Source organism: Oncorhynchus masou, chromosome 27, assembly GCF_036934945.1.
Source record: "Oncorhynchus masou masou isolate Uvic2021 chromosome 27, UVic_Omas_1.1, whole genome shotgun sequence".
NCBI classification, from domain to species: Eukaryota; Metazoa; Chordata; class Actinopteri; order Salmoniformes; family Salmonidae; genus Oncorhynchus; species Oncorhynchus masou.
In genome coordinates, this window is record NC_088238.1 from 38440183 (window position 1) to 38464719 (window position 24537).

At 41.7% G+C, this 24537-nt stretch overlaps 1 protein-coding gene across 4 annotated transcripts in view; it reads left to right on the top strand.

Annotated features, from left to right (window-relative positions):
- Positions 1-24537, top strand: part of arhgap36 (Rho GTPase activating protein 36) — a 92280-nt gene that overhangs the window by 51467 nt on the left and 16276 nt on the right. For 3 of the 4 annotated variants that reach the window (XM_064940135.1, XM_064940137.1, XM_064940136.1), the window contains exons 3-5: positions 8824-8898; positions 21427-21512; positions 21724-21936. In XM_064940135.1, the coding sequence (XP_064796207.1) occupies positions 8824-8898; positions 21427-21512; positions 21724-21936 (374 nt within the window). The remainder of the gene's footprint in view (positions 1-8823; positions 8899-21426; positions 21513-21723; positions 21937-24537) is intronic. The other variant, XM_064940138.1, reaches the window with a different exon arrangement.

Genomic DNA, 24537 nt, shown 5'->3' on the forward strand with positions numbered 1-24537 from the left:
GACCTAAGAATTTTTTTTGTAGGCCTCCACAAGTCTGGTTCATCCTTGGGAGCAATTTCCAAATGCCTGAAGGTACCACGTTCATCTGTACAAACAATAGTATGCAAGTATTAACACCATGGGACCACGCAGCAGTCATACCACTCAGGAAGGAGACGCGTTCGTTCTGTCGCCTAGAGATGAACGTACTTTGGTGCGAAAGGTGCAAATCAATCCCAGAACTACAGTAAAGGACCTCGTGAAGATGCTGGAGGAAACAGGTACAAACTATCTATATCCACAGTACAACGGGGCAATGGGGCAAAAAAGTATTTAGTCAGCCACCAATTGTGCAAGTTCTCCCACTTAAAAAGATGAGAGAGTCCTGTAATTTTCATCATAGGTACACTTCAACTATGACAGACAAAATGAGAAAAAATATCCAGAAAATCACATTGTAGGATTTTTAATGAATTTATTTGCAAATTATGGTGGAAAATAAGTATTTGGTCAGCTACAAACAAGCAAGATTTCTGTCTCTCACAGACCAGTAAATTCTTCTTTAAGAGGCTCCTCTGTCCTCCACTCGTTACCTGTATTAATGGCACCTGTTTGAACTTGTTATCAGTATAAAAGACACCTGTCCACAACCTCAAACAGTCACACTCCAAACTCCACTATGGCCAAGACCAAAGAGCTGTCAAAGGACACCAGAAACAAAATTGTAGATCTGCACCAGGCTGGGAAGACTGAATCTGCAATAGGTAAGCAGCTTGGTTTGAAGAAATCAACTGTGGGAGCAATTATTAGGAAATGGAAAACATACAAGACCACTGATAATCTCCCTCGATCTGGGGCTCACAAGAACGGTGAGCAAAAATCCCAGAACCACGAGGGGGGACCTAGTGAATGACCTGCAGAGAGCTGGGACCAAAGTAACAAAGCCTACCATCAGTAACACATTACGCCGCCAGGGACTCAAATCCTGCAGTGCCAGACGTGTCCCCCAGCTTAAGCCAGTACATGTCCAGGCCCGTTTGAAGTTTGCTAGAGAGCATTTGGATGATCCAGAAGAAGATTGGGAGAATGTCATATGTTCAGATGAAACCAAAATATAACTTTTTGGTAAAAACTCAACTCGTCGTGTTTGGAGGACAAAGAATGCTGAGTTTCATCCAAAGAACACCATACCTACTGTGAGGCATGGGGGTGGAAACATCATGCTTTGGGGCTGTTTTTCTGCAAAGGGACCAGGACGACTTATCCGTGTAAAGGAAAGAATGAATGGGGCCATGTATCGTGAGATTTTGAGTGAAAACCTCCTTCCATCAGCAAGGGCATTGAAGATGAAACGTGGCTGGGTCTTTCAGCATGACAATGATCCCAAACACACCGCCCGGGCAACGAAGGAGTGGCTTCGTAAGAAGCATTTCAAGGTCCTGGAGTGGCCTAGCCAGTCTCCAGATCTCAACCCCATAGAAAATCTTTGGAGGGAGTTGAAAGTCTGTGTTGCCCAGCAACAGCCCCAAAACATCACTGCTCTAGAGGAGATCTGCATGGAGGAATGGGCCAAAATACCAGCAACAGTGTGTGAAAACCTTGTGAAGACTTACAGAAAATGTTTGACCTCTGTCATTTCCAACAAAGGTTATATAACAAAGTATTGAGAAACTTTTGTTATTGACCAAATACTTATTTTCCACCGTAATTTGCAAAAATATTCATTAAAAATCCTACAATGTTATTTTCTGGAGAAAAAAAATTCTAATTTTGTCTGTCATAGTTGAAGTGTACCTATGATGAACATTACAGGCCTCTCTTATCTTTTTAAGTGGGAGAACTTGCACAATTGGTGGCAGACTAAATACTTTTTTGCCCCACTGTATATCAACATAACCTGAAATTCCGCTCAGCAAGGAAGAAGCCACTGCTCCAAAACCGCCATGAAAAAGCCAGACTACGGTTTGCAACTGCACATGGGGAGAAAGATTGTACTTTTTGGAGAAATGTCCTCTGGTCTGACGAAACAAAAATAGAACTGTTTGGCCATAATGACCATCATTATGTTTGATGGTCTTACAAGCCAAGACCATGTTGAAAAGTCTTGCAAGCCGGAGAACACCATCCCAACCGTGAAGCACGGGGGTGGCAGCATCATGTTGTGGGGGTGCAGGAGGAACTGGTGCACTTCACAAAATAGATGGCATCATGAGGCAGGGAAATTATGTGGATATATTGAAACAACATCGCAAGACATCAGTCAGGAAGTTAAAGCTTGGTCGCAAAGGGGTCTTCCAAATGGACAATGACCAAGCATACTTCCAAAGTTGTGACAAAATGGCGTAAGAACAACAAAGTCAAGGTATTGGAGTGGCCATCACAAGGCCCTGACCTCAATCCTATAGAACATAAAAGTGTGTGTGAGCAAGGAGGCCTACAAACCTGACTGTTACACCAACTCTGTCAGGAGGAACGGGCCAAAATTCACCCAACTTATTGTGGGAAGCTTGTGGAAGGCTTCCAAAACGTTTGACCCACGTTAAACAATTTAAAGGCAATGATACCAAATACTAATTGAGTGTATGTAAACTTCTGACCCACTGGGAATGAGATGAAAGAAATAAAAGCTGAAATAAATCATTCTCTCTACTATTATGCTGACATTTCACATTCTTAAAATAAAGTGGTGATCTTAACTGACGGGAAATAACAGGGAATTTTTACTTTTTTACTTGGATTAAATGTCAGGAATTGTGAAAAACTGAGTTTACATGTATTTGGCTAAGGTGTATGTAAACTTCCGACTTCAACTGTATATGATATAAAAGCCCACTACATGTTTTCTGCTCATTCCACCACCACTCCCAGACTGTATTACCTCAATAAGTCTGAGTGAATTTTACAGTACGGCTCAGATATAGTCTTACAACTTAAGATGAAAGAGTAGGAGTCAGAAGATTAGATACAAAATTAAGATAAAAGTTTAAGTCAAAAAGCAACAATAGTAGGAGTAAGACGGGTAAGAAGAGTAGGAGTAAGAAGAGTACTGTAGGAGTAAGATGAGTGGGAGTAAGAAGAGTACTGTAGGAGTAAGATGAGTGGGAGTAAGAAGAGTACTGTAGGAGTAAGATGAGTGGGAGTAAGAAGAGTACTGTAGGAGTAAGATGAGTGGAAGTAAGAAGAATACTGTAGGAGTAAGATGAGTGGGAGTAAGAAGAGTACTGTAGGAGTAAGATGAGTGGGAGTAAGAAGAGTACTGTAGGAGTAAGATGAGTGTGAGTAAGAAGAGTACTGTAGGAGTAAGATGAGTGTGAGTAAGAAGAGTACTGTAGGAGTAAGATGAGTGGGAGTAAGAAGAGTACTGTAGGAGTAAGATGAGTGGAAGTAAGAAGAATACTGTAGGAGTAAGATGAGTGGGAGTAAGAAGAGTACTGTAGGAGTAAGATGAGTGGGAGTAAGAAGAGTACTGTAGGAGTAAAAATATTAGGAGTAAGAAGAGTACTGTAGGAGTAAAAATATTAGGCGTAAGAAGAGTACTGTAGGAGTAAGATGAGTGGGAGTAAGAAGAGTACTATAGGAGTAAAAATATTAGGAGTAAGAAGAGTACTGTAGGAGTTAGATGAGTGGGAGTAAGAAGAGTCTGTAGGAGTAAGATGCGTGGGAGTAAGAAGAGTACTGTAGGAGTAAAAATATTAGGAGTAAGAAGAGTACTGTAGGAGTTTTTTAATTGACCTTTATTTAACTAGGCAAGTCAGTTAAGAACAGATTCTTATTTTCAATGATGGCCAAGGAACAGTGCCTTGTTCAGGGGCAGAACGACATATTTTTTGTCTTATCAGCTCAGAGGATTCAATCTTGCAACCTTTCGGTTACTAGTACAACGCTCTAACCACTCAGCCGCCCCAGAGTAAGAAGAGTACTGTAGGAGTAAGAAGCTTCTGATTCTGAGGGGTCTTAGCGTGCTTACATTCCTCTCTCGTGTCACCCTGGGTTACATAAGAGGCATTAGTCTGATCTCAGTGCTTCTACATGTAGTCCATGCAGAGACAGAAGAGGAAGCGAGACACCGCACTCATTGTTTTTTTCTGGTTCAATAAAATTATCCAGCTCATCCATTCCTTTTGCCTCCATTGTGGACTTTTTTATCCTGAAGTAAAACAGGAGAATGGACTCCCACACGCTGTATAAATGGTCAAATTAAACGTGTTCCAAAGTGTAATGGTTTCACTCACAGTTGTTAGGAATGGAGGTCTGTTAGAATAGACTAGAATACAGATGTGGGATCTTAATTTGATCACTATTTTGTTGCCCCTCAGTAAGGCATAGTCGCCGTCACACAGTTGCTATACAACCGTACTGTACATCATAGAGCATTCAAATGTGTTACAGTTACAGCATGTAACCAGTCATGGATGGAACAAACAAAAAAATCTGTCAAACATTTACAATCAGTTTTCACCTAATCTGTTCCAGTACATTCTAATTATATGTCAATAATTCATTCCTTACAGAATCTTGAAATCTAATATTGTCAAAGTTATTGGACAAGACTATATTATTAAGACTAAAATAGAAACATTTTTTACTGCATTTCATTCTCTGTTGAGCTGCAGAATATGTAAATAGAAAACAGCTAAATCAGTCAGTCAGTGTCAGATAACTCTATAGCAGCATGACTCTATATACAATATACTGTATAAATAAATAAAACGCATACAAATATATAACGAAGGGGGCCAGTGTTTATAACTGTCATAGGGAGGGGGATCAGTCAGAGTCTGTAATGTTTGGGAATATTCCTGTCCCTCTCCCTGGGGTGGAGACCTCAAACAGAGTCTCTGTTAGCTAGCCAGCCACCTCCCATGTGTGTTACTGCTGTGTCTTTGTCCCAAATGACATCCAATTTATTTTATAGTGCTCTACTTTTGACCAAAGTCCATAGAGCTCTTATCAAAAGTAATGCACTATAAAGGGAGTAGTTAGCCACCCAACTTCCCTGGTGTATCAGGCCCACTACTGTTTCAGTGATGGCTCATGTATAAAATATAGAAGCGAGCTGATGTCTGAGAAAGCACAGTACATCCATGCGCGTGCATGCACACACACACACACACACACAACACACACACACACACACACACACACACACACACACACACACACACACACACACACACACACACACACACACACACACACACACAGTCTTGTACAACTAATCAGTCCCAGTCCCGACAATTCAGTCCCATTCAAAATCCTATGTTCTCTAACCCTAACCCTAAAACTTACCTTAACCCGTACTCTTACCCTTACCCTAACCCCAACCCTAACTCTAACCTTAACCTTAACCATAATCTTAACCCTAACCTCCATAACTCTCCCTGCAGAACTCTGGACCAGGCACTGCCTCCTGGCCTGGGAGTCAGCTCGTACTTATTCTTATCCATTTTCTGATTCTGGGTCCGTATCCCTATCCCCCCCCCCCCATCCTATCCCTGTCCTCCACCCTCAGACCTTTCCCAGACCCCCTGTTCCTATCCCCCCAACAGATACAGAACCCCAGATTATATCCATCACCAGCACCTTCTCAGACATAAACAGACTCCTTCATTCTAGACTCAAAGACGCTTTCACCCAAACACAACGTACATTTCCCCCACTCCAGGAATTCAGACCTTTATCAGCTTTTCGCTGAAACCCCAACTTAAGGGATCTTTACATTTTTGTAAAATGTTCTAATAAGCCCACTCCAAAACCACCTATTGAACAACAGTACCATAGACCACTTCAACACATTCAAAATCCACATGCACAAACCTCCAGTCCTATCCCACAACTCATGACCATTCAGAGCACCAACACTGTTTATGCAATAATATGCACATTATGCCGCAACATTTATATAGGAGAAACTGGTCACACAGTCTTGACACACCTCAAACAGCACCTCTACACAATTGAAAAAAAAAACATATTACAAACATATTACAAACACACACTTTCAAATCCATCCAACAACCTCCCCTCCGCATCACCGGTCTGGAGATGAAAGGCTCCTGGACCATAGGCCAGAGAAGAGCAGCTGAATCCAGATGGATATCCAAACTTAAGACCTTGGCTCCACTTGGTATGAATGTTAACAAGTAGTATAAAGTACTGACAGTGGGAGTTGGAGGGCCTAATTAAGAGAGCTGGAAGTTCAATAAAAATAATGTATTTAATTGCTTCATCTGGTTTTGTATTTTTTATATTTTGCATTGAATTTTATTATATTATGCACTTTAACATAGCATGTAATCCCTTCATCCTTTTTGGGGGGGGATTTCCAATTATGTACTTACTTAATTATTTATTTAATTAATTATTCCAGTATGCATGTTTTATTGTGATATTTTAATGAGAATTTGGTTTAGAATTAAACCTTTGTACTCTCAAGATTTTATTGATAATTATCTTCCTCCTGTATTTGAACTGTTGAGGGTGACCCCTTCGAGCTCTCGGCCTCTCATGTTCTCCCACCCTCTCAAGACCGGTCAGATGTACAACACAGAAACAGGGCAGAAAGTTGCAATAGGCCCGTGGAAGGTTTGATACCAACATAAACATAAACCCTCTTAAACCTAACCTAACCTTCACCCTTAACCTAAACCTAACTCCTGGCCCTAAAACTAGCTCCTGGACCTAAAACTAACCCTAGCTCCCAAAACTAACCCTTAACGTAATTATAACCCTAACCCTAATTCTAACCTTAACCCTAAACCCCCTAGAAAAAGCATTTGTCCTCGTGGGGAAAAAACAAAATGTCCCCAGTTGGTCAAATTTGTGTTTGTTTACTTTTGGTAGTTAAACACGTCTACACACACTGAAGACTCATATTATGGGAGCTACCTGCCTAAGGGACGGAGGGAGGTCGAAATAGGTTTCTGTTCTGATCCCGCTGTTTGAGCCAATACCAGAACCTCTAGTTTATTTTGACAGTGTGTGCGTGTGCATGCGTGTGTGTTTGTTTGTTGTTGGTCTCCTGGCAACGCCTTGGCTATGCTTGATGGATGGATTCTTTCTGAAATCTCTGTTTTTCGCAGTCAGAGTGGTGCTTATATGGCAAGTCTGGAGACTGTTTTTTTACGTCTCATTTTCTCATGGATATAGGAAGCAATCCCACAGGGTCTGTCATTATTTTCTTGCTTCCTTTCTTTCTCTTGCATGCTATTTCTGTCCTTCTGTTTCTTTCACTCTCAGCCCCAATTGGGCCTATCTTTCAGATTTTTTGCTTTGCCTAAATCTATCTCTCTCCGCTCTGTGTGTATGTGTGTGTGTGTCGGTCCTCTAATCTTAAAGTGTGCAAGCCATTGGCAAGCACACACACACACACACACACACACACACACATTCTCTAATCTTAAAGTGTGCACTCCATTGGCAAACACACACACACACACTGAGTACATTGCATGTAGGAATACACACACACGGAGCGTTGAGTTTGCTCAAAGATTAACCCTTGCTCTGGCATGTGCCGAATGGGAGGAGACGATTGCCGTGGAAATAAACTTTAATTTCCTGTAGTCATGGGAATTTGACCCCCTTTAAACCTTTGACACACACACACGCGCACACACATACACACACACAAACAAGCCTCTTCACATGGGGATTTGACTGCTCGGATCATTTACATTTCAAGGCCTTCAAAACTCCTATCCGGTCAGCCCTTAAGGATGAAGTTGCATCTAAACACTGGTGTAGAGTCCGTTCTGTTGTTTTCCCATTAGTGGTGAGGATTGGGATTCTGTGAGTTTAAGCTGATTCTAGATCTGTGCCGAGGCCCAATCATGATGAGAGAAACAAAGAAAAATACCTTCTAGTCTTGGAAGATCAAGGATTCTGCAACAAACCAGTCCTGAACAGCAAAGGCGTGCTACCTTACAAACACACACACACACAGACTGTACACACGACTGTGATCTTTAAAGCCCCAAAACCCAAACAGTGATGTCTTCCAGAAAAAGCTCATCAGAGGATGTTTAGGTTGTAAAATCACATCCTTTGTTCTGCATGTAGTTTCTCTGGTGTCACCCTCTGGCTAAAGGCTACAAAGGCAGTACAGGAGGCTGTGGCCTATACAAACACACACGCAAAGACTTGATGTTGTAAAAGGTCTATTCTTAGTAACGCCTGAATTGAGGAATAGATGTAATTCTCAGGAAAGCAACTTGCCGCAGTGCGTTGGTGGGGCGTGCGTGCAGACATGCGCTTTCTTCTTCTCTTGTTTGGTCTTCACATGGGTGGAGATTTTGTGCTAATATTCGGTCCCGGTTTACATGTGTGTATATTTGCTTAAGCATCGTTTATGGTTCCTTTTTTACAAGGAGACAATATGGTGGGAGGAGTAGGAGACAACCCAACATTACAGAGGGTGTGTCCCAAATGGCGCCCTATCACCGGGATCAGGGCTCTCCAACCCTGTTCCCGGAGAGCTACCGTCCTGTAGGTTTTCACTCCAAACCCAATCTAGTGCTCCTGATTCTAATAATTAACTGATTGATCATCTGAATCAGGAGTTGGAGCAAAAAGCTACAAGAGCATAGATCTTCATGAACAGGGTTGGGGAGTTTTGACCAGGGCCGATAGGGCATAGTGCACGATACTGTATATAGGGAATAGGGTGTCATTTGGGATGTAAATTCCAATAAACTGCAAATAAGACGCAGATTATAAAGAAAGCCAGTTAAAACGTCATCAGGCAAACGGTACATCGCTCTTCACTCTCATTGAACAACCTCTTTTTGTTTATTTTTGTCTTTTTTTAACTACCTTTTTGTTTTTTTGTCCACTTTTTTCCAGAAATCCGTAAGAGGAGAAAATCGCTCAGAAGGAAGTTTGACTCCTTCTCCAAAGAAAAGAAAGAGAAAGAGCGAGGTAAGGTCGCCCCCTCCCCCATAAACTACATGATGATGTGTCGAAATCTTCCACCGTGTGGTTGCATCCCAAATGGCACCCTATATAGTGCACTATGTAGGGAATAGGGTGCTGTTAAGGACGCACACCTATGACTCAGTACTCTTTGTTAAAACTGAAGACTACATGCCATACCTCAGAAGGTCAGACAGACCAGAGTCATGTACTTAGATACACAGCTCTGAGACAGACTAACCGCTACTGACGTAGGTCTATATGAGCCTCTACTCCTTCTTGACTAATTGACTAATGCCTGTGAAATGATCAACCGCTGTTAACGTACAGTACAGTAGCTCCAGTGCTTCTTCTCTATCCCGTAATGACAATTAAGTGACTAACGCTTGTCAAATCATCAAGCACTGTTGACCTACAGGACAGTAGCTTTTCCACCTCTTCATTGTTTAACAGGGACTAACTGCTTAATGCCTGTGAAATCATTGTGTTGACGACAGTGAGCTCGATTTCAACCTCAAGAAGCAAGGCCCTCTTTATAGCGTAGATGACTCGTTGCAGAAGGTTTAAACACTGCCTCCTGAGTGTAAACACTGATACACTCTCATAAACATTCTCACACACACACACGAACTGACAAAACAAGAAAGGCAAGTGCACGCAAGCATATGCGTACAATCTGTCTCTCGCTCTCTCTCTGACACACATGCACACACACACACACTCTGACGGACACAAAAGGCATGTGTACACAAGTATATGCATTCACAGACACTTCACAGTCGCTTTCTCCTTCTCACACACACTGACAAAAAACTAAAAGGCACATGCACACACGTGTACACGGTCTCTCACAGTCTTCCCCCCCCCCCCCACACACACACACACTCTGTTATCCTCTCCTTGGCCCAGTGCTGGCCATGTGGAGGTGTGATCAGGGAGAATAAAGAGATGTTCTCTTTCTCCTCCAGCTGGTTGCCTTCAGGGCAGGGCCAGCTAGCCAGCCTGTTGTCTTACCAGGGTTAGGGTTGATTAGACTACCCGTGACAGGACAGGGTCTGCGAGCCAGTCTGTTGTATTAGGCCTACACCAGAACAGTGGCCAGCCAATCTACTTGTTAGCATTATGGCCAGCTAGCCATCCTGTTACCCAAGCCAATGGCCAACTTATTAGAATTATTGCTAGCAAGCTAGCCTGTTACCCAGGCCATTAGCCAACGTGTTAGCATTATGGCCAGCTAGCCAGCCTGTTACCTAGGCCAGTGACCAGCAGGCCTGCTGTTTTATCTAGGGTTTGTCTGTTGTTTTATCTAGGGTTTGTCTGCTGTTTTGTCTAGGATTTGGCTGTCCTTTGGTGCTCACAGGTCTGTGTCTGGGTAAATCTCCTAGGATGATAGTACTTAATGCTCAGTCAGAACATTAGGGTTTTGGCAGGGATGGATGAATGGATGAAGGGATGAAGTGGTCGAAAACAAACGAGGGTAAACGAACGCTCAAGTGATCAGAGGCGAGTAGCGTCACTAACGCTAATGCCAACAAATGCTAATTAACCCATAAGACTCTAAACTCTGTCTAAGCCAGGAGAGGGGTGGTGAGATACTACTAAGCTATATGGAATTGTTTTAAAATGGTCATACCAATGATCATTTTTCTATTTTATTTTGAATTTTAAGACCCCTTGAAGCCTATAAGAAATAAATATATACAGTACCAGACAAACACACCTACTCATTCACGGGGGAATGGTAAGAAAACACTTACATAGCATTGAAGGTCCCCAAGAACACAGTGGCCTCCATCATTCTTAAATGGAATAAGTTTGGGAACCACCAAGACTCTTCCTAGAGTTGGCCGCCTGGCCAAACTGAGCAATCGGTGGAGAAGGGCCTTGACAGGGAGGTGACCATCAGGTCACCTGATGGTCACCCTGACAGAGCTCCAGAGTTCCTCTGTGGGGATGGGAGGGAGAACCTTTAAGAAGAACAACCATCTCTGCAGCACTCCACCAATTAGGCCTTTATGGTAGAGTGGACAGATGGAAGACACTCCCCAGTAAAAGGCACATGACAGCCCTCTTGGAGATTGCCAAAAGGCACCTAAAGGACTCTCAGACCATGAGAAACAAGATTCTCTGGTCAGATGAAACAAAGATTGAACTCTTTTGCCTGAATGCCAAGCGTCTTATCTGGGGGAAACTTGGCACCATCCCTACGGTGAAGCATGGTGGTGGCAGCATGATACTGGGGGGATGTTTTTCAGTGGCAGGGTCTGGGAGACTAGTCAGGTTCGAGGGAAAGATGAATGGAGAAAAGTACAGGGAGATCCTTGATGAAAACCTGCTCCAGAGTGCTCAGGACCTCAGACAGGGGCAAAGGTTGACTTTCCAAAAAGACAACGACTCTAAGCATACAGCCAAGAGAACGCAGGAGTGGCTTCGGGATGAGTCTCTGAATGTCCTTCAGTGGCCCAGCCTGAGCCTGGGCTTGAACCTGATCAAACATCTCTGGAGAGACTTGAAAACAGCTATGCAGTCACGCTCCCCATCCAACCTGACAGAGCTTGAGAGGATCTGCAGAGAAGAGTGGAAGAAATTCCCCAAATACAAGTGCGCCAAGCTTGTAGCGTCATACCCAAGAAAATGCGAGGCTCTAATCACTGCCAAAGGTGCTTAAACAAAGTACTGAGAAAAAGTTTGGAATATTTATGTAAATATAATACATATACAGTTGAAGTCGGAAATTTACATACACTTTAAACAAATACATTTAAACTCAATTTTTCACAATTCCTGACACCTTATCCTAGTAGAAATGCCCAATGATAGGTCAGTTAGGATCACCACTTTATTTTAAGAATGTGAAATGTCAGAATAATAGTAGAGAGAATGATTTATTTCAGTTTTTATTTCTTTTATTTCTTTCATCACATTCCCAGTGGGTCAGAAGTTTACATACAGTCAATTAGTATTTGGTAGCATTGCCTTTAAATTGTTTAACTTGGGTCAAACAATTCGGGTAGCCTTCCAAAAGCCATAAGTTGGGTGAATTTTGGCCCATTCCTCCTGACAGAGCTGGTGTAACTGAGTCAGGTTTGTAGGCCTCCTTGCTCACACACGTCACAAATTTTCTATGGGATTGAGGTCAGGGCTTTGTGGTGGCCACTCCAATACCTTGACTTTGTTTTCCTTAAGCTATTTTGCCACTCCTTTGGAAGTATGCTTGGGATCACTGTCCATTTGGAAGACCTATTTTCAACCAATCTTTAACTTCCTGACTGATTTCTTGAGATGTTGCTTCAATATATCCATATAATTTCCCCCCCACAAGTACACCAGTCCCTCCTGCAGCAAAGCACCCCCACAACATGACGCTACCACCCCCGTGCTTCACTGTTGGGATGGTCTTCTTTGGCTTGCAAGCCTCCCCTTTTTCCCTCCAAACATAACAATGGCCATTATGGCCAAACAGTTTCATCAGACCAGAGGACATTTCTCCAAAAAGTACAATATTTGTCCCCATGTGCAGTTGCAAAAAGTAGTCTGGATTTTTTATGGCGGTTTTGGAGCATTGGCTTCTTCCTTGCTGAGCGGCCTTTCAGGTTATGTCGATATAGGATTCGTTTTACTGTGGATATAGATACTTTTGTACCTGTTTCCTCTAGCATCTTCACATGGTCCTTTGCTGTTGTTCTGGGATTGATTTGCACTTTTCGCACCAAAGTACGTTCATCTCTAGGAGACAGAACGCATCTCCATCCTGAGCGGTATGACGGCTGCGTGGTCCCATGGTGTTTATACCAGGCACAGTCAACTTAGTGTATGAAAACTTCTGACCCACTGTAATTGTGATACAGGGAATTGGAAGTGAAATAATTTGTCTGTAAACAATTGTTGAAAAATTACCTGTGACATACTCAAAGTACAGTGGGGCAAAAAAGTATTTAGACAGCAACCAATTGTGCAAGTTCTCCCACTTAAAAAGATGAGAGAGGCCTGTAATTTTCATCATAGGTACACTTCAACCATGACAGACAAAATGAGAAAAGAAATCCAGAAAATCACATTGTAGGATTTCATTCTGAATTTATTTGCAAATTATGTTGGAAAATAAGTATTTGGTCACCTACAAACAAGCAAGATTTCTGGCTCTCACAGACCTGTAACTTATTTTTTAAGAGGCTCCTCTGTCCTCCACTCGTTACCTGTATTAATGGCACCTGTTTGAACTTGTTATCAGTATAAAAGACACCTGTCCACAACCTCAAACAGTCACACTCCAAACTCCACTATGGCCAAGACCAAAGAGCTGTCAAAGGAAACCAGAAACAAAATTGTAGACCTGCACCAGGCTGCGAAGACTGAATCTGCAATAGGTAAGCAGCTTGGTTTGAAAAAATCAACTGTGGGAGCAATTATTAGGAAATGGAAAACATACAAGACCACTGATAATCTCCCTCGATCTGGGGCTCCACGCAAGATCTCACCCCGTGGGGTCAAAGTGATCACAAGAACGGTGAGCAAAAATCCCAGAACCACGAGGGGAGACCTGCAGAGAGCTGGGACGAAAGTAACAAAGCCTACCATCAGTAACACACTACGCCGCCAGGGACTCAAATCCTGCAGTGCCAGACGTGTCCCCCTGCTTAAGCCAGTACATGTCCAGGCCCATCTGAAGTTTGCTAGAGAGCATTTGGATGATCCAGAAGAAGATTGGGAGAATGTCATATGGTCAGATGAAACCAAAATATAACTTTTTGGTAAAAACTCAACTCGTCGTGTTTGGAGGACAACGAATGCTGAGTTGCATCCAAAGAACACCATACCTACTGTGAAGCATGGAGGTGGAAACACCATGCTTTGGGGCTGTTTTTCTGCAAAGGGATCAGGTGAAAACCTCCTTCCATCAGCAAGGGCATTGAAGATGAAACGTGGCTGGGTCTTTCAGCATGACAATGATCCCAAACACACCGCCCGGGCAACGAAGGAGTGGCTTCGTATGAAGCCTTTCAAGGTCCTGGAGTGGCCTAGCCAGTCTCCAGATCTCAACCCCATAGAAAATCTTTGGAGGAAGTTGAAAGTCTGTCATTGCCAACAAAGGGTATATAACAAAGTATTGAGATAAACTTTTGTTATTGACCAAATACTTATTTTCCACCATAATTTGCAAATAAATTCATTAAAAATCCTACAATGTGATTTTCTGGATTTTTTTTCTCATTTTGTCTGTCATAGTTGAAGTGTACCTATGATTAAAATTACAGGCCTCTCTCATCTTTTTAAGTAGGAGAACTTGCACAATTGGTGGCTGACTAAATACTTTTTTGCCCCACTGTAGATGTCCTAACCGACTTGCCAAAACTATAGTTTGTTAACAAGACATTTGTGGAGTGGTTGAAAAACAAGTTTTAATGACTTCAACCTAAAAGTATGTAAACTTCCAACTTCAACTGTATATTTATTTTTTTATTTAAAAAAAATGAAATACATTTGCAAACATTTCTAAAAAACATTTTTGATTTGTCATTAAGGGTTATTGTGTGTAGATTTATGAGGGGAAAAAACAAACTAAAATCAATTTTAGAATAAGGCTGTAATATAACAAAATGTGGAAAAAGTCAAGGTGTTTGAATACTTTTCGAATGCACTGATTTTAGCCCACATAATTGCATTGAATAACAGATTCACTACATAGAACAACAGATTGTCCCACAGAAAAAAATCTAAAGGAAGTTTGTTTTGAAGTATCTATCCAATATATATATATATGTACATGTATTTAAACCCTTATTTTGCCCCTAAACAGTCTCCATATATACTTCCATAAATGTTTTTGACTGGTACCGGGGGTCATTCAGACGTGAGGCCTGTGGGAGTCTCACGTTTACACCGAGTGGTCGTATAATTGTCTAGCCTAAACTGTTCGGACGCTACAGACAGAAGTTGGAAGATCGGCTGTACCGACTTCAGACAAGTCCCAAGACGACTGGTGGGGGTCGTCGAGCAAAACGGAGAACAGCATCGTGTTCATGAGAGTCTCCTCCTTCCATAATAGCTTGTTGGCCAAACCACTCGGGTGTGTAAAAGCACATTTCACAAAATAAAAGTTTGTGTATACAGTGTTTACGTGTCTGTTTTACCCTCCACTACAACCCTGGATGGATGGATGCCAGTTGTGCTTGTTCCTTTAAGGCTCTTATCTGTGAAGGTAGCACAGTGGGTAAAGTGGTATGGGTAGCCTAATCTGGAGGAAATGCATTTAGATGGTTGTTAATCGCAATAACATTAACACTCAGGTGTTTCTGCTAATTGTCTTGTGTGTACTTTCTATTGTTTATTAATGCCCACTGTATCTGTCGCCTGACGGTAGTCAAAGTGTGCCGGATCCTTCAAAAAATGTATCATGGTATTTTCCTGTTTTTTTGGTTACTACCATGGAAGGAAAATACCATGGTACTGTTGCAAATACCATGGTATTTTCAACCCACGCTAGTGACCAAAACACCATGATAGTACCATAGAATTTTAAAATTGTACTACCATGGCAAGAAAATACCATGGCATTTGCAGCATTAATATTGCATTCACCTGCCATTTTAGTGACCAAAATACCATGGTTTTGTACTAGCAGCATGTAGGTATGTATACTAGTGAAACATGAAAGCATGGGAGTTGTTTACAATGCATTCTCATGATGGTCAATGTCCCACAGTATTTTGGGTTAAGTGACCAACAACAGAGTAATTTATACTCACATCATGCAATATTGACTTTTCGCTCTGCAATGACAAAGTGTAGGCCAACTCTGCTAAACCCCTTGAGCTCATAATGAAAAACCACACTACACATGGTCTAGTAGTGTAGTGTGCCTCTTAAACCTTCATCCGCTGGTCACTATATAGCTTATTAGCACGCTAGACAGCTAGCTACATGCTTGCTACTTGTAATAGGCATGTAAGCCTATTAACTAGTTAGCCTGTTAGCTACTGTAGCTAGCCACTGGCCTGCAACCAATCAGTGGCATCTGCAGGAGGATTTAGTCAGTTGATGTACCTACATACACGTGTCCGTGGCTTTCGTGTACCTTGAACCAGCTTCAAGGAAAGGATAAGAAGAGGAGTGGGGGTGAAGGGAAGAGAGAGAGTGTGTGGGAGAAAGAGAGAAGGAAGGTTTGAGAGACAGGGAGAGGTGGGGTGAGAGAAGAGGGAGGGAGAGGGTGAGAGAGCATGAAGAATGAAAAAGCGAGACAGAAACACCATTCCCATCCACAGTTTTTATGTGAGTAATGTCATACAGTATAAAACAAATTCTTGACAGCTGTGACCGAAACAGGATGTTTCCTTACAATTTTAGAAATCCCAACATGGTGGGGTCTTTTTGTGTCGGTAAAATTTAGTATGCTAGAAATGGTGGTGGGAAAGCATTTATGCGCAAATATTGATATAATAACCATCATACACCCAATTGTCATATTTGAGTAAAAGTAAAGATAATACGAAATGACTCAAGTAAAAGTGAAAGTCACCCAGTAAAACACAACTTGAGTAAAAGTATAAAAGTATTTGGTTTTAAATATGCTTAAGTATCAAAAGTAAATGTAATTGCTAAAATGTACTTAAGTATCAAAAGTAAAAGTACAAGTATAGATCATTTTAAATTCCTTATATTAAGCAAAGCAGATGGCCACGTTGTATTTTTTTATTTTCAGAGGCAGTAGGGAAGACGAGGGATGTTCTCTTGATAAGTGTGTGAATTAGACCATTTTCCGGTCTTGCTAAGCATTCAAAATGTAAGGAGTACTTTTGGGTGTCAGGGAAAACGTATGGAGTAAAAAGTACATAATTCTCTTTAGGAATGTAGTGACGTAAAAGTAGTCAAAAATATTAAATTAAAATTAAATTAAAAATTAAATTACTGATTCACAAAAAATGACTTAATTAAGTAGTACTTTAAAGTATTTTTACTTAAGTACTTTACACCACTGCCATCATATTGAAGTAAAGTTGGAGTAACGCGATGACATGGTGTGTGATCCTCCCATAACGACTTGGAAAACCATGCAGTTTATTAGGCTACAGGGGACGGCAGGGTAGCCTAGTGGTTAGAGCGTTGAACTAGTGAGCGTTGGACTAGTAACTGAAAGGTTGCAAGTTCAAATCCCCGAGCTGACAAGGTACAAATCTGTCGTTCTGCCCCTGAACAGGCAGTTAACCCACTGTTCCTATGCCATCACACACTGATTTTCATCCACAACAAGTCAGGTTGGTGGGAAAATGTATGTTTTATTTATGCAGATATTTGAATGAAAACCTGACGCCAATTGGGTGGGAACCTAGCAAGAGAGAGAATAGTGGTAGATATAGAGCGAGGAGAGAGAGGAGGGTTTGAGAGAGATAGAGAGAGAGAGTTAAAAGTGAAACGAGAGAGAGAGAGAGATGGGTATTTCAGGTTCATCCCACCTATCCTTAGAGCTTTACCTCTTGGCACTCTGCCAGTCTCCCATGTCTGACCAGCTTTAGGTCTTATGGCCTCTTCACAGCAGGAGTGTGTGCGGATGTGTGTGTGCTTGTGTGTTTTATTCATTAACAAAAATTGTTTTGTCAAATTGCCAGTTGGCAAACCATTCCTTACGGGATTAGTTTACACATAAACAAACATTACAATGATTCAGAGTGATAATTATTCCGGTGTTCTGCATAGTACCCACCGCATACAGAATGAAAAATAAATAAAGACATAATTGTAGTAAAGGTTACCCAAGCAATAATAATTTAAAAAATACAATTAAAATACAGATAAATAAATACAGAAAAATAAAATGGAAGGCATTTAACCCTGGTCTGTCACAAAGAGAAGATTCAAGTGAGAGAGATATATTGTAGGCCCACACACAATTTATATACACTGAGTACACAAACATTAAGAACACCTGTTCTTTCCATGACGTAGACTGACCAGGTTAATCCATGTGAAAGCTATGATCCCTTATTGATGTAACTTGTTAAATCTTCTTCAATCATTGCAGATGAATGGGAGAAGACAGGTTCAAAAATGATTTTTAAGCCTTGAGACATGGATTGTGTATGTGTGCCCTTCAGAGGGTGAATGGGCAAGACAAAATATTTAAGTACCTTTGAATGGGGTATGGTAGTAGGTGACAGACACACTGGTTTGTGTCAAGAACTGCAACGCTGCTGGGGTTTTACACTCAACAGTTTCCTGTGTGTATCAAGAATATCCAGGATATCCAGCCAACATGACATAACTGTGGGACGCATTGGAGTCAACATGGACCAGCATCCCTGTGGAATGTAGAGTCCATGTACCGACGAATTGAGGCTGTTCTGAGGCCAAAAGGAGTTGCAACTCAATATTAGGAAGGTGTTCCTAATGTTTGGTATACTCAGTGTACAGCTAAATATTTTTATAATTTATGGTGAACAAAAATATGAATGCAACATGTCAAGTGTTGGTCCCATGTTTCATGAGCTGAAATAAAAGATCCCAGAAATGTTCCAGACGCACAGAAAGCTTATTTCTCTCAAATGTTGTGCACAAATTTGTTTACATCCCTGTTAATAAAAATGTGTCCTTTGCCAAGATAATCCATCCACCTGACAGGTGAGGCATATCAATAAGCTGTTTAAACAGCATGATCATTACAAAGGTACACCTTGTGCTGCGGACAATAAGAGATCACTTTAAAATGTGCAGTTTTGTCACACAACGCAATGTCACAAATGTCTCAAGTTTTGATGTAGTGTCTAATTGGCATGCTGACAGCAGGAATGTCCACCAGACATATTGCCCGAGAGTTGAATATTAATTTTTCTACCATAAGTCGCCAAACATCGTTTTAGAGAATTTGGCAGTACGTCCAACCTGCCTCCTAACTGCAGACCACGTGAAACCATGCCAGCCCAGGACCACCACATCCGGCTTCCTCAATTCATTGGGATTGGCTGGGCCTTGCTCCCCCATGGCTGTGCTACTGCTCATGTGAAATCCATAGATTAAGGCAAATTTATTTCAATTGACTGATTCCTTTTTATGAACTGTAACTCAGTAAAACCTTTGAGTTTGTTGCATGTGGCGTTTATATTTTTGTTCAGTATAGTTATAGGTCGCCCTTTTCTTTTACTCCAGGCTTTATCAAAAGAATTCAGCAAACGAAAATACACAATGGACAAAAAAATATATTTCTGTCCCTTCATCGCTCAGCCACATAATGCCAGGGTATATCTGATGGGCTTTCTGGTGTAAGGACAAGCGTATATTGTGGTAAAAATGGCAATAGAGGATCAAATGAATATCATTCTCTATCTCTTCGATGTCACAATAGTTACATAGTATTTCCTCTTCCATTTCACCACAATACCAATCTATTTCAATAGCAGGGGCAATATCGCTGATCTTACCTGTTTCAATAGCGAGCTTTCTTTTGCTTTTAGGTAGGTTGTACATAATATATCTCTCACACACTAATGCACTCTTAAACAAACAAAAGGTTCTCAATTTGGGATTGGGATTAATCTCCTTCACCCATTTATTTTCATATTGCCATTTCAGTGGTTTTTAATAGCGTCTATGTCTTCCTTAATTTGGTTTTCATACAAATGTTCACAGTCCAGCTGTTGGAAAAGCTCAGGACCCTGGGACTGAACACCTTCCTCTGCAACTGGATTCTGGACTTCCTGACCGGCCTACCCCAGGTGGTGAGAGTAGGCAACAAACACCTCCGCCACGCTGACCCTCAACCTCCACCCCCCAGGGGTGTGTGCTCAGCCCCCTCCTGTACTCCCGGTTTACCCACAACTGTGTGGCCACGCACAACTCCAACTCCATCATCAAGTTTGCTGACGACACGACGGTGGTAGGCCGCAATGGGGAGGGACAAGAGCTTCAAGTTCCTTGGTGTCCACATCACTAAGGACTTAACATGATCCTCTCACATCAACACAGTTGCAAAGAAGGCACACCATTGCCTCTTCTCCCTCAGGAGGCTGAAACTATTTAGCATGGCCCCAAAGATCCTCAGGAATTTCACAGCTAAACCATCGAGAGCATCCTGACTGGTTGTATCACCGTCTGGTATGGTAACTGCACCCGTCTCGACAGGAAGGCCCTACAAAGGGTAGTGCGGACAGCTCAGCGCATCACTGGTGGTGAGCTCCCAGCCGTACATGCTAGGCCGGTATCTGAGAAAGACTGAAAAATTGCCAAAGACTCCAGCCACCTGAGGCATGGACTGTTCTCCATGCTCCCGTCCAGCAGACAATACCGGTGCATCAAAGCTCAGACAAACAGACTCCAAAACAGCTTCTATCCCCTGGCCGTCAGACTGTTAAATGGCTACTGCTCTCCCTCTCCCACAGACTATACACACTGACTCTATGCTCATCCACAGCTCTCTACCCACTCAAACACACACACATTCTCACTGTCACTCTTACTCACACACACATACTCACATACATCCTCACTCACACACTCATTACTGACACCACAAACTTACATGTTGTTGTGTGACAGCCTGAATTTAAAATGGATTAAATTGAGATTTTCTGTCACCAATCTACACACAATATCACATAATGAAATTAAAAAAAACAAATAATAATGAGAAGCTGAAATATATATATTATTAAACCCCTTTGTTATACCAAGCCTAAATAAGTTCAGGAGTAAAATATGCTTAACAAATCACATAATAAGTTACATGGACTCATTCTGTGTTCAATAATTTATTTTTGAATGACTACCCCATCTTTATACCCCACACATACAATTATCTGTAAGGTCTCTCAATTGAGTAGTGAATTTCAAGCACAGATTTAACCACAAAGAAGGGGGAGGTTTTTCCAATGCCTTGCAAAGAAGGGAACCGATTGGTAGATGTGTAACAAATATCCCCCTGAATATCCCTTTGAGCATGGTGAAGTTCTTAATTAGGCTTTGGATGGTGTATTATTACACCCAGTCACTACAAAGATACAGGCATCCTTCCTAACTCAGTACACAGAGAAGAAGAAAAATGCTCACCGATTTCACCATGAGGCCAATGGTGATTTTAAAACAGTTATAGAGTTTAATGGTTGTGATATGAGAACGGAGGATAGATCAACAACACTCGAGTTACTCTACAATACTAACCTAAATGACAGAGTGAAAAGAAGAAAGACTGTACAGAATAACAAATATTTCAAAACATGCATCCTGTTTGCTACCAGGAACTTTAGTAGTACTGAGAAAAAAGAATAAAATATTGTCCTGAATACAAAAAATAATGTTTGGGGCAAATCCAACACAGCACATCACTGAATAGCACTCTTCATATTTTCAAGACTGGTGACTGCATCATGTTATGGATATGCTTGTCATTGGCAAGGACTAGGGAGTTTTGTCTGTGTAACAGGTTAGGGTTCGTAGATAGTTGAAATGCTACTGAAATTAAATATCTGTTCCTCCCTCTTTCCTTCCCTATCTATCCCAACCTCTTTTCCTCCATCCATACCTCTTTCTACCTTTTCCATCATCCCACAGAGACAGCCGCCAAGGCGTTTGGCATACCTCTTTCGCAGACAATAGCCAACGACCGGGCATACAAGCAGCGTCAGGATGCTCTAAAGGTTTTTTTTTTATCTACTTCATTAGATTGTTTTACTGTGAAGTGTAAAAAAAAATAAAAAATAAAAACAGTAAACAACATGTATCCAAAATACAAGTGTAAAAACTGCACACGAGAAAATACACTTTTACTTTAGGTCTATTTACTGTAAAGTGTGTTGTGATGGATTATAAAAGCACTTTAAATAAAGTTGGATTTGATTTGCTCTGAAGGAGAGCCGGAGAGACTGCCTTGATCTAGAGGCCAGCGTCCTGAGGTTCCGGGCTGAGAAACAACAGCAGAGCAACGGGAATAAACCCCTCTGTAGCACGGCTTCATCCCCCTTCAGTGGTGCTACATCCTCCTCATCATCGGCAGCACTGGCGTTGCACAGCAAGCCACTCTCACCCAGGTTCCTGGATAAGAAAGCTAGAGTGCAGAGACGGGTGAGTTGGAGAGCGCAGATGCACGCACGCACACACACACACGCGCACGCACACACACACACGCACGCACGCACACGCACACACACATTCAGACACTGAGACACACACACACAGAGACAAGTAGATGTAGGTGCTTGTCTCTACGTCTGGGCTTTACTTTGGTCTGAAATATGCAGACCTCTCTTCGGCTATCAAAAGAGCAGTCGAACATCCAACAAACACTTCTCAACCATGACTTATCACCTTCCAACTACGGTTTCAAAACATGACCACGCTGGCATATCTCCTCCAAGACAATCAAACATTTCTATTGTAGGCATTTGGCACTTGAACGTGCTAGCCAGCACATGCCGTAGTCCTAAGAACTGTGAAATATTGTGGCAACAACTGATCCAAACATATCCGTTCAAAAATACATCTGAGTTGTTTTATTTTAACAATATGCCCAACTTCAACAAAAATCTGGGGTATAGAAGTTCAACGATGACTATCAGTATTACTCTCTCCGAACCTCGACCCTGGTAATCAGTGTTGATATTGGAAAATGAAAAAAGGTCTGCATTCCAAATGGCACCGTATAGTGCAAAAGTAGTGCACAATATAGGGAATCGGGTGCCACAGGAGACACACACACACAAGGGAACGCTCAGTTAAATCGGTCTACCCTCTGTCTGGCTGTCTCTCCATCATAATCATTTGCACAATCAATTCATTTTCCTGGTATGGAGTTAGACCGTTGTTTGCCACAGCGACACAGTAAAAATATTAGCAGAGCAAAAACTGTGTGCACATTCGTGCATGCATTTGGGCGTAGTCTCTGTGTGTGTGTATTTAAGTTGAGCCCCTGCTGTGTTAATGTCTGTATCGTGCTGCGCTCTAACCTGCTGCCCTGCTGGGTGAGAGATCAGACACCATCACTGCTGGTGGCTCTAACACACTGTCATTACTAGCCAGGGTTAAGGTACCTGATACTGTATTTGTTTTCACTTAGTGTTTGTCTGTAGTCCTTCCACGTCAGAACAGAATGAAGGGATGGAGACTAGAGGAGGGAAGGCATGTTTGAGACTATTGAGATGCACCCATTAATTAGGGCCTGAACCTAACATAAGCAATGTACTGAATGTGCTGCCAAACGTGACAGACAATAAGAGACAGCGCAAATAAATCTGGGACCAGGTTACTCATGCATAACTTGAATTATGTGTAATAAATGATTTATTGACGTGGATGGGAGATGTGTGTGATTGTAACTTCCACATCTAAGAGATAGATACAAGAACGTTGAGTTGAATAATAATTTGGTGTTGACACGCTTTTTACATTTCTTATTCAGATTTACTTGGAAAACTGAGAAGCCTTCCAATCAAAACAGAGGAAGGGAAGTAGATTATTGAGATCATGTCCGCGGGAAGATGTTTTGGGGTGGGGAGGCTTTTCTCCACTCTACTGACAAGTATTGTTCTGTGCTCATACGGGAGTAATAAAGGCCTAGTGCACTAATTTGGTAAAAAAAATATATATATATGTATATATACCTAATTGTGAATTATCTGTATATATACCTAATTGTGAATTGCTACTTCCTGTGGCAATGATTGAGATGCACTCTAAGTACTTGCATGACTCAGGTTTCCATGGAAATCTTTAATTAAAGCTTGAATGTGAAAGGGAGGTATTTGTGTTTTCCTAGGTTCTACATTTTAGAGATAGAAGGCAGTTCATTCAGCTCATCATTCCGAGTAGATGGAAATGACAATTGCAGCGATTTGTGTATACACGCACACACGCATGAACACACACACACACACACACACACACACACACACACAGCGTTGGGCGATATACTTGAAAGGTGTAATCCGTTACTGACTACAGTTACATGAAAAATAATCAGTTACACATACACACACGCATACACACACACACACACACACGCGCGCACACACATATATATATATACAGTCGTTGCCAAAAGTTTTGAGAATGACACAAATATTAATTTCCACAAAGTTTTCTTTAGATATTTTTGTCAGATGTTACTATGGAATACTGAAGTATAATTACAAGCACTTCATAAGTGTCAAAGGCTTTTATTGACAATTACATGAAGTTAATGCAAAGAGTCAATATTTGCAGTGTTGACCCTTCTTTTTCAAGACCTCTGCAATCCACCCCCTGGCATGCTGTCAATTAACTTCTGGGCCACATCCTGACTGATGGCAGCCCATTCTTGCATAATCAATGCTTGGAGTTTGTCAGAATTTGTGGGGTTTTGTTTGTCCACCCGCCTCTTGAGGATTGACCACAAGTTCTCAGTGGGATTAAGGTCTGGGGAGTTTCCTGACCCAAAATATTGAGGTTTTGTTCCCCGAGCCACTTAGTTATGTCACGCCCTGACCTTAGATATCTCTTTTTTTCTATATATTTTGGTTAGGTCAGGGTGTCACTAGGGTGTGTACTCTAGTTTTTGTATGTCTAGGGTTTTTGTATGTCGAGGGGTTTTTGTATGTTTATGTTGGCCTGATATGGTTCCCATTCAGAGACAGCTGTTTATCGTTGTCTCTGATTGGGGATCATATTTAGGTAGCCATTTTTCCTAAT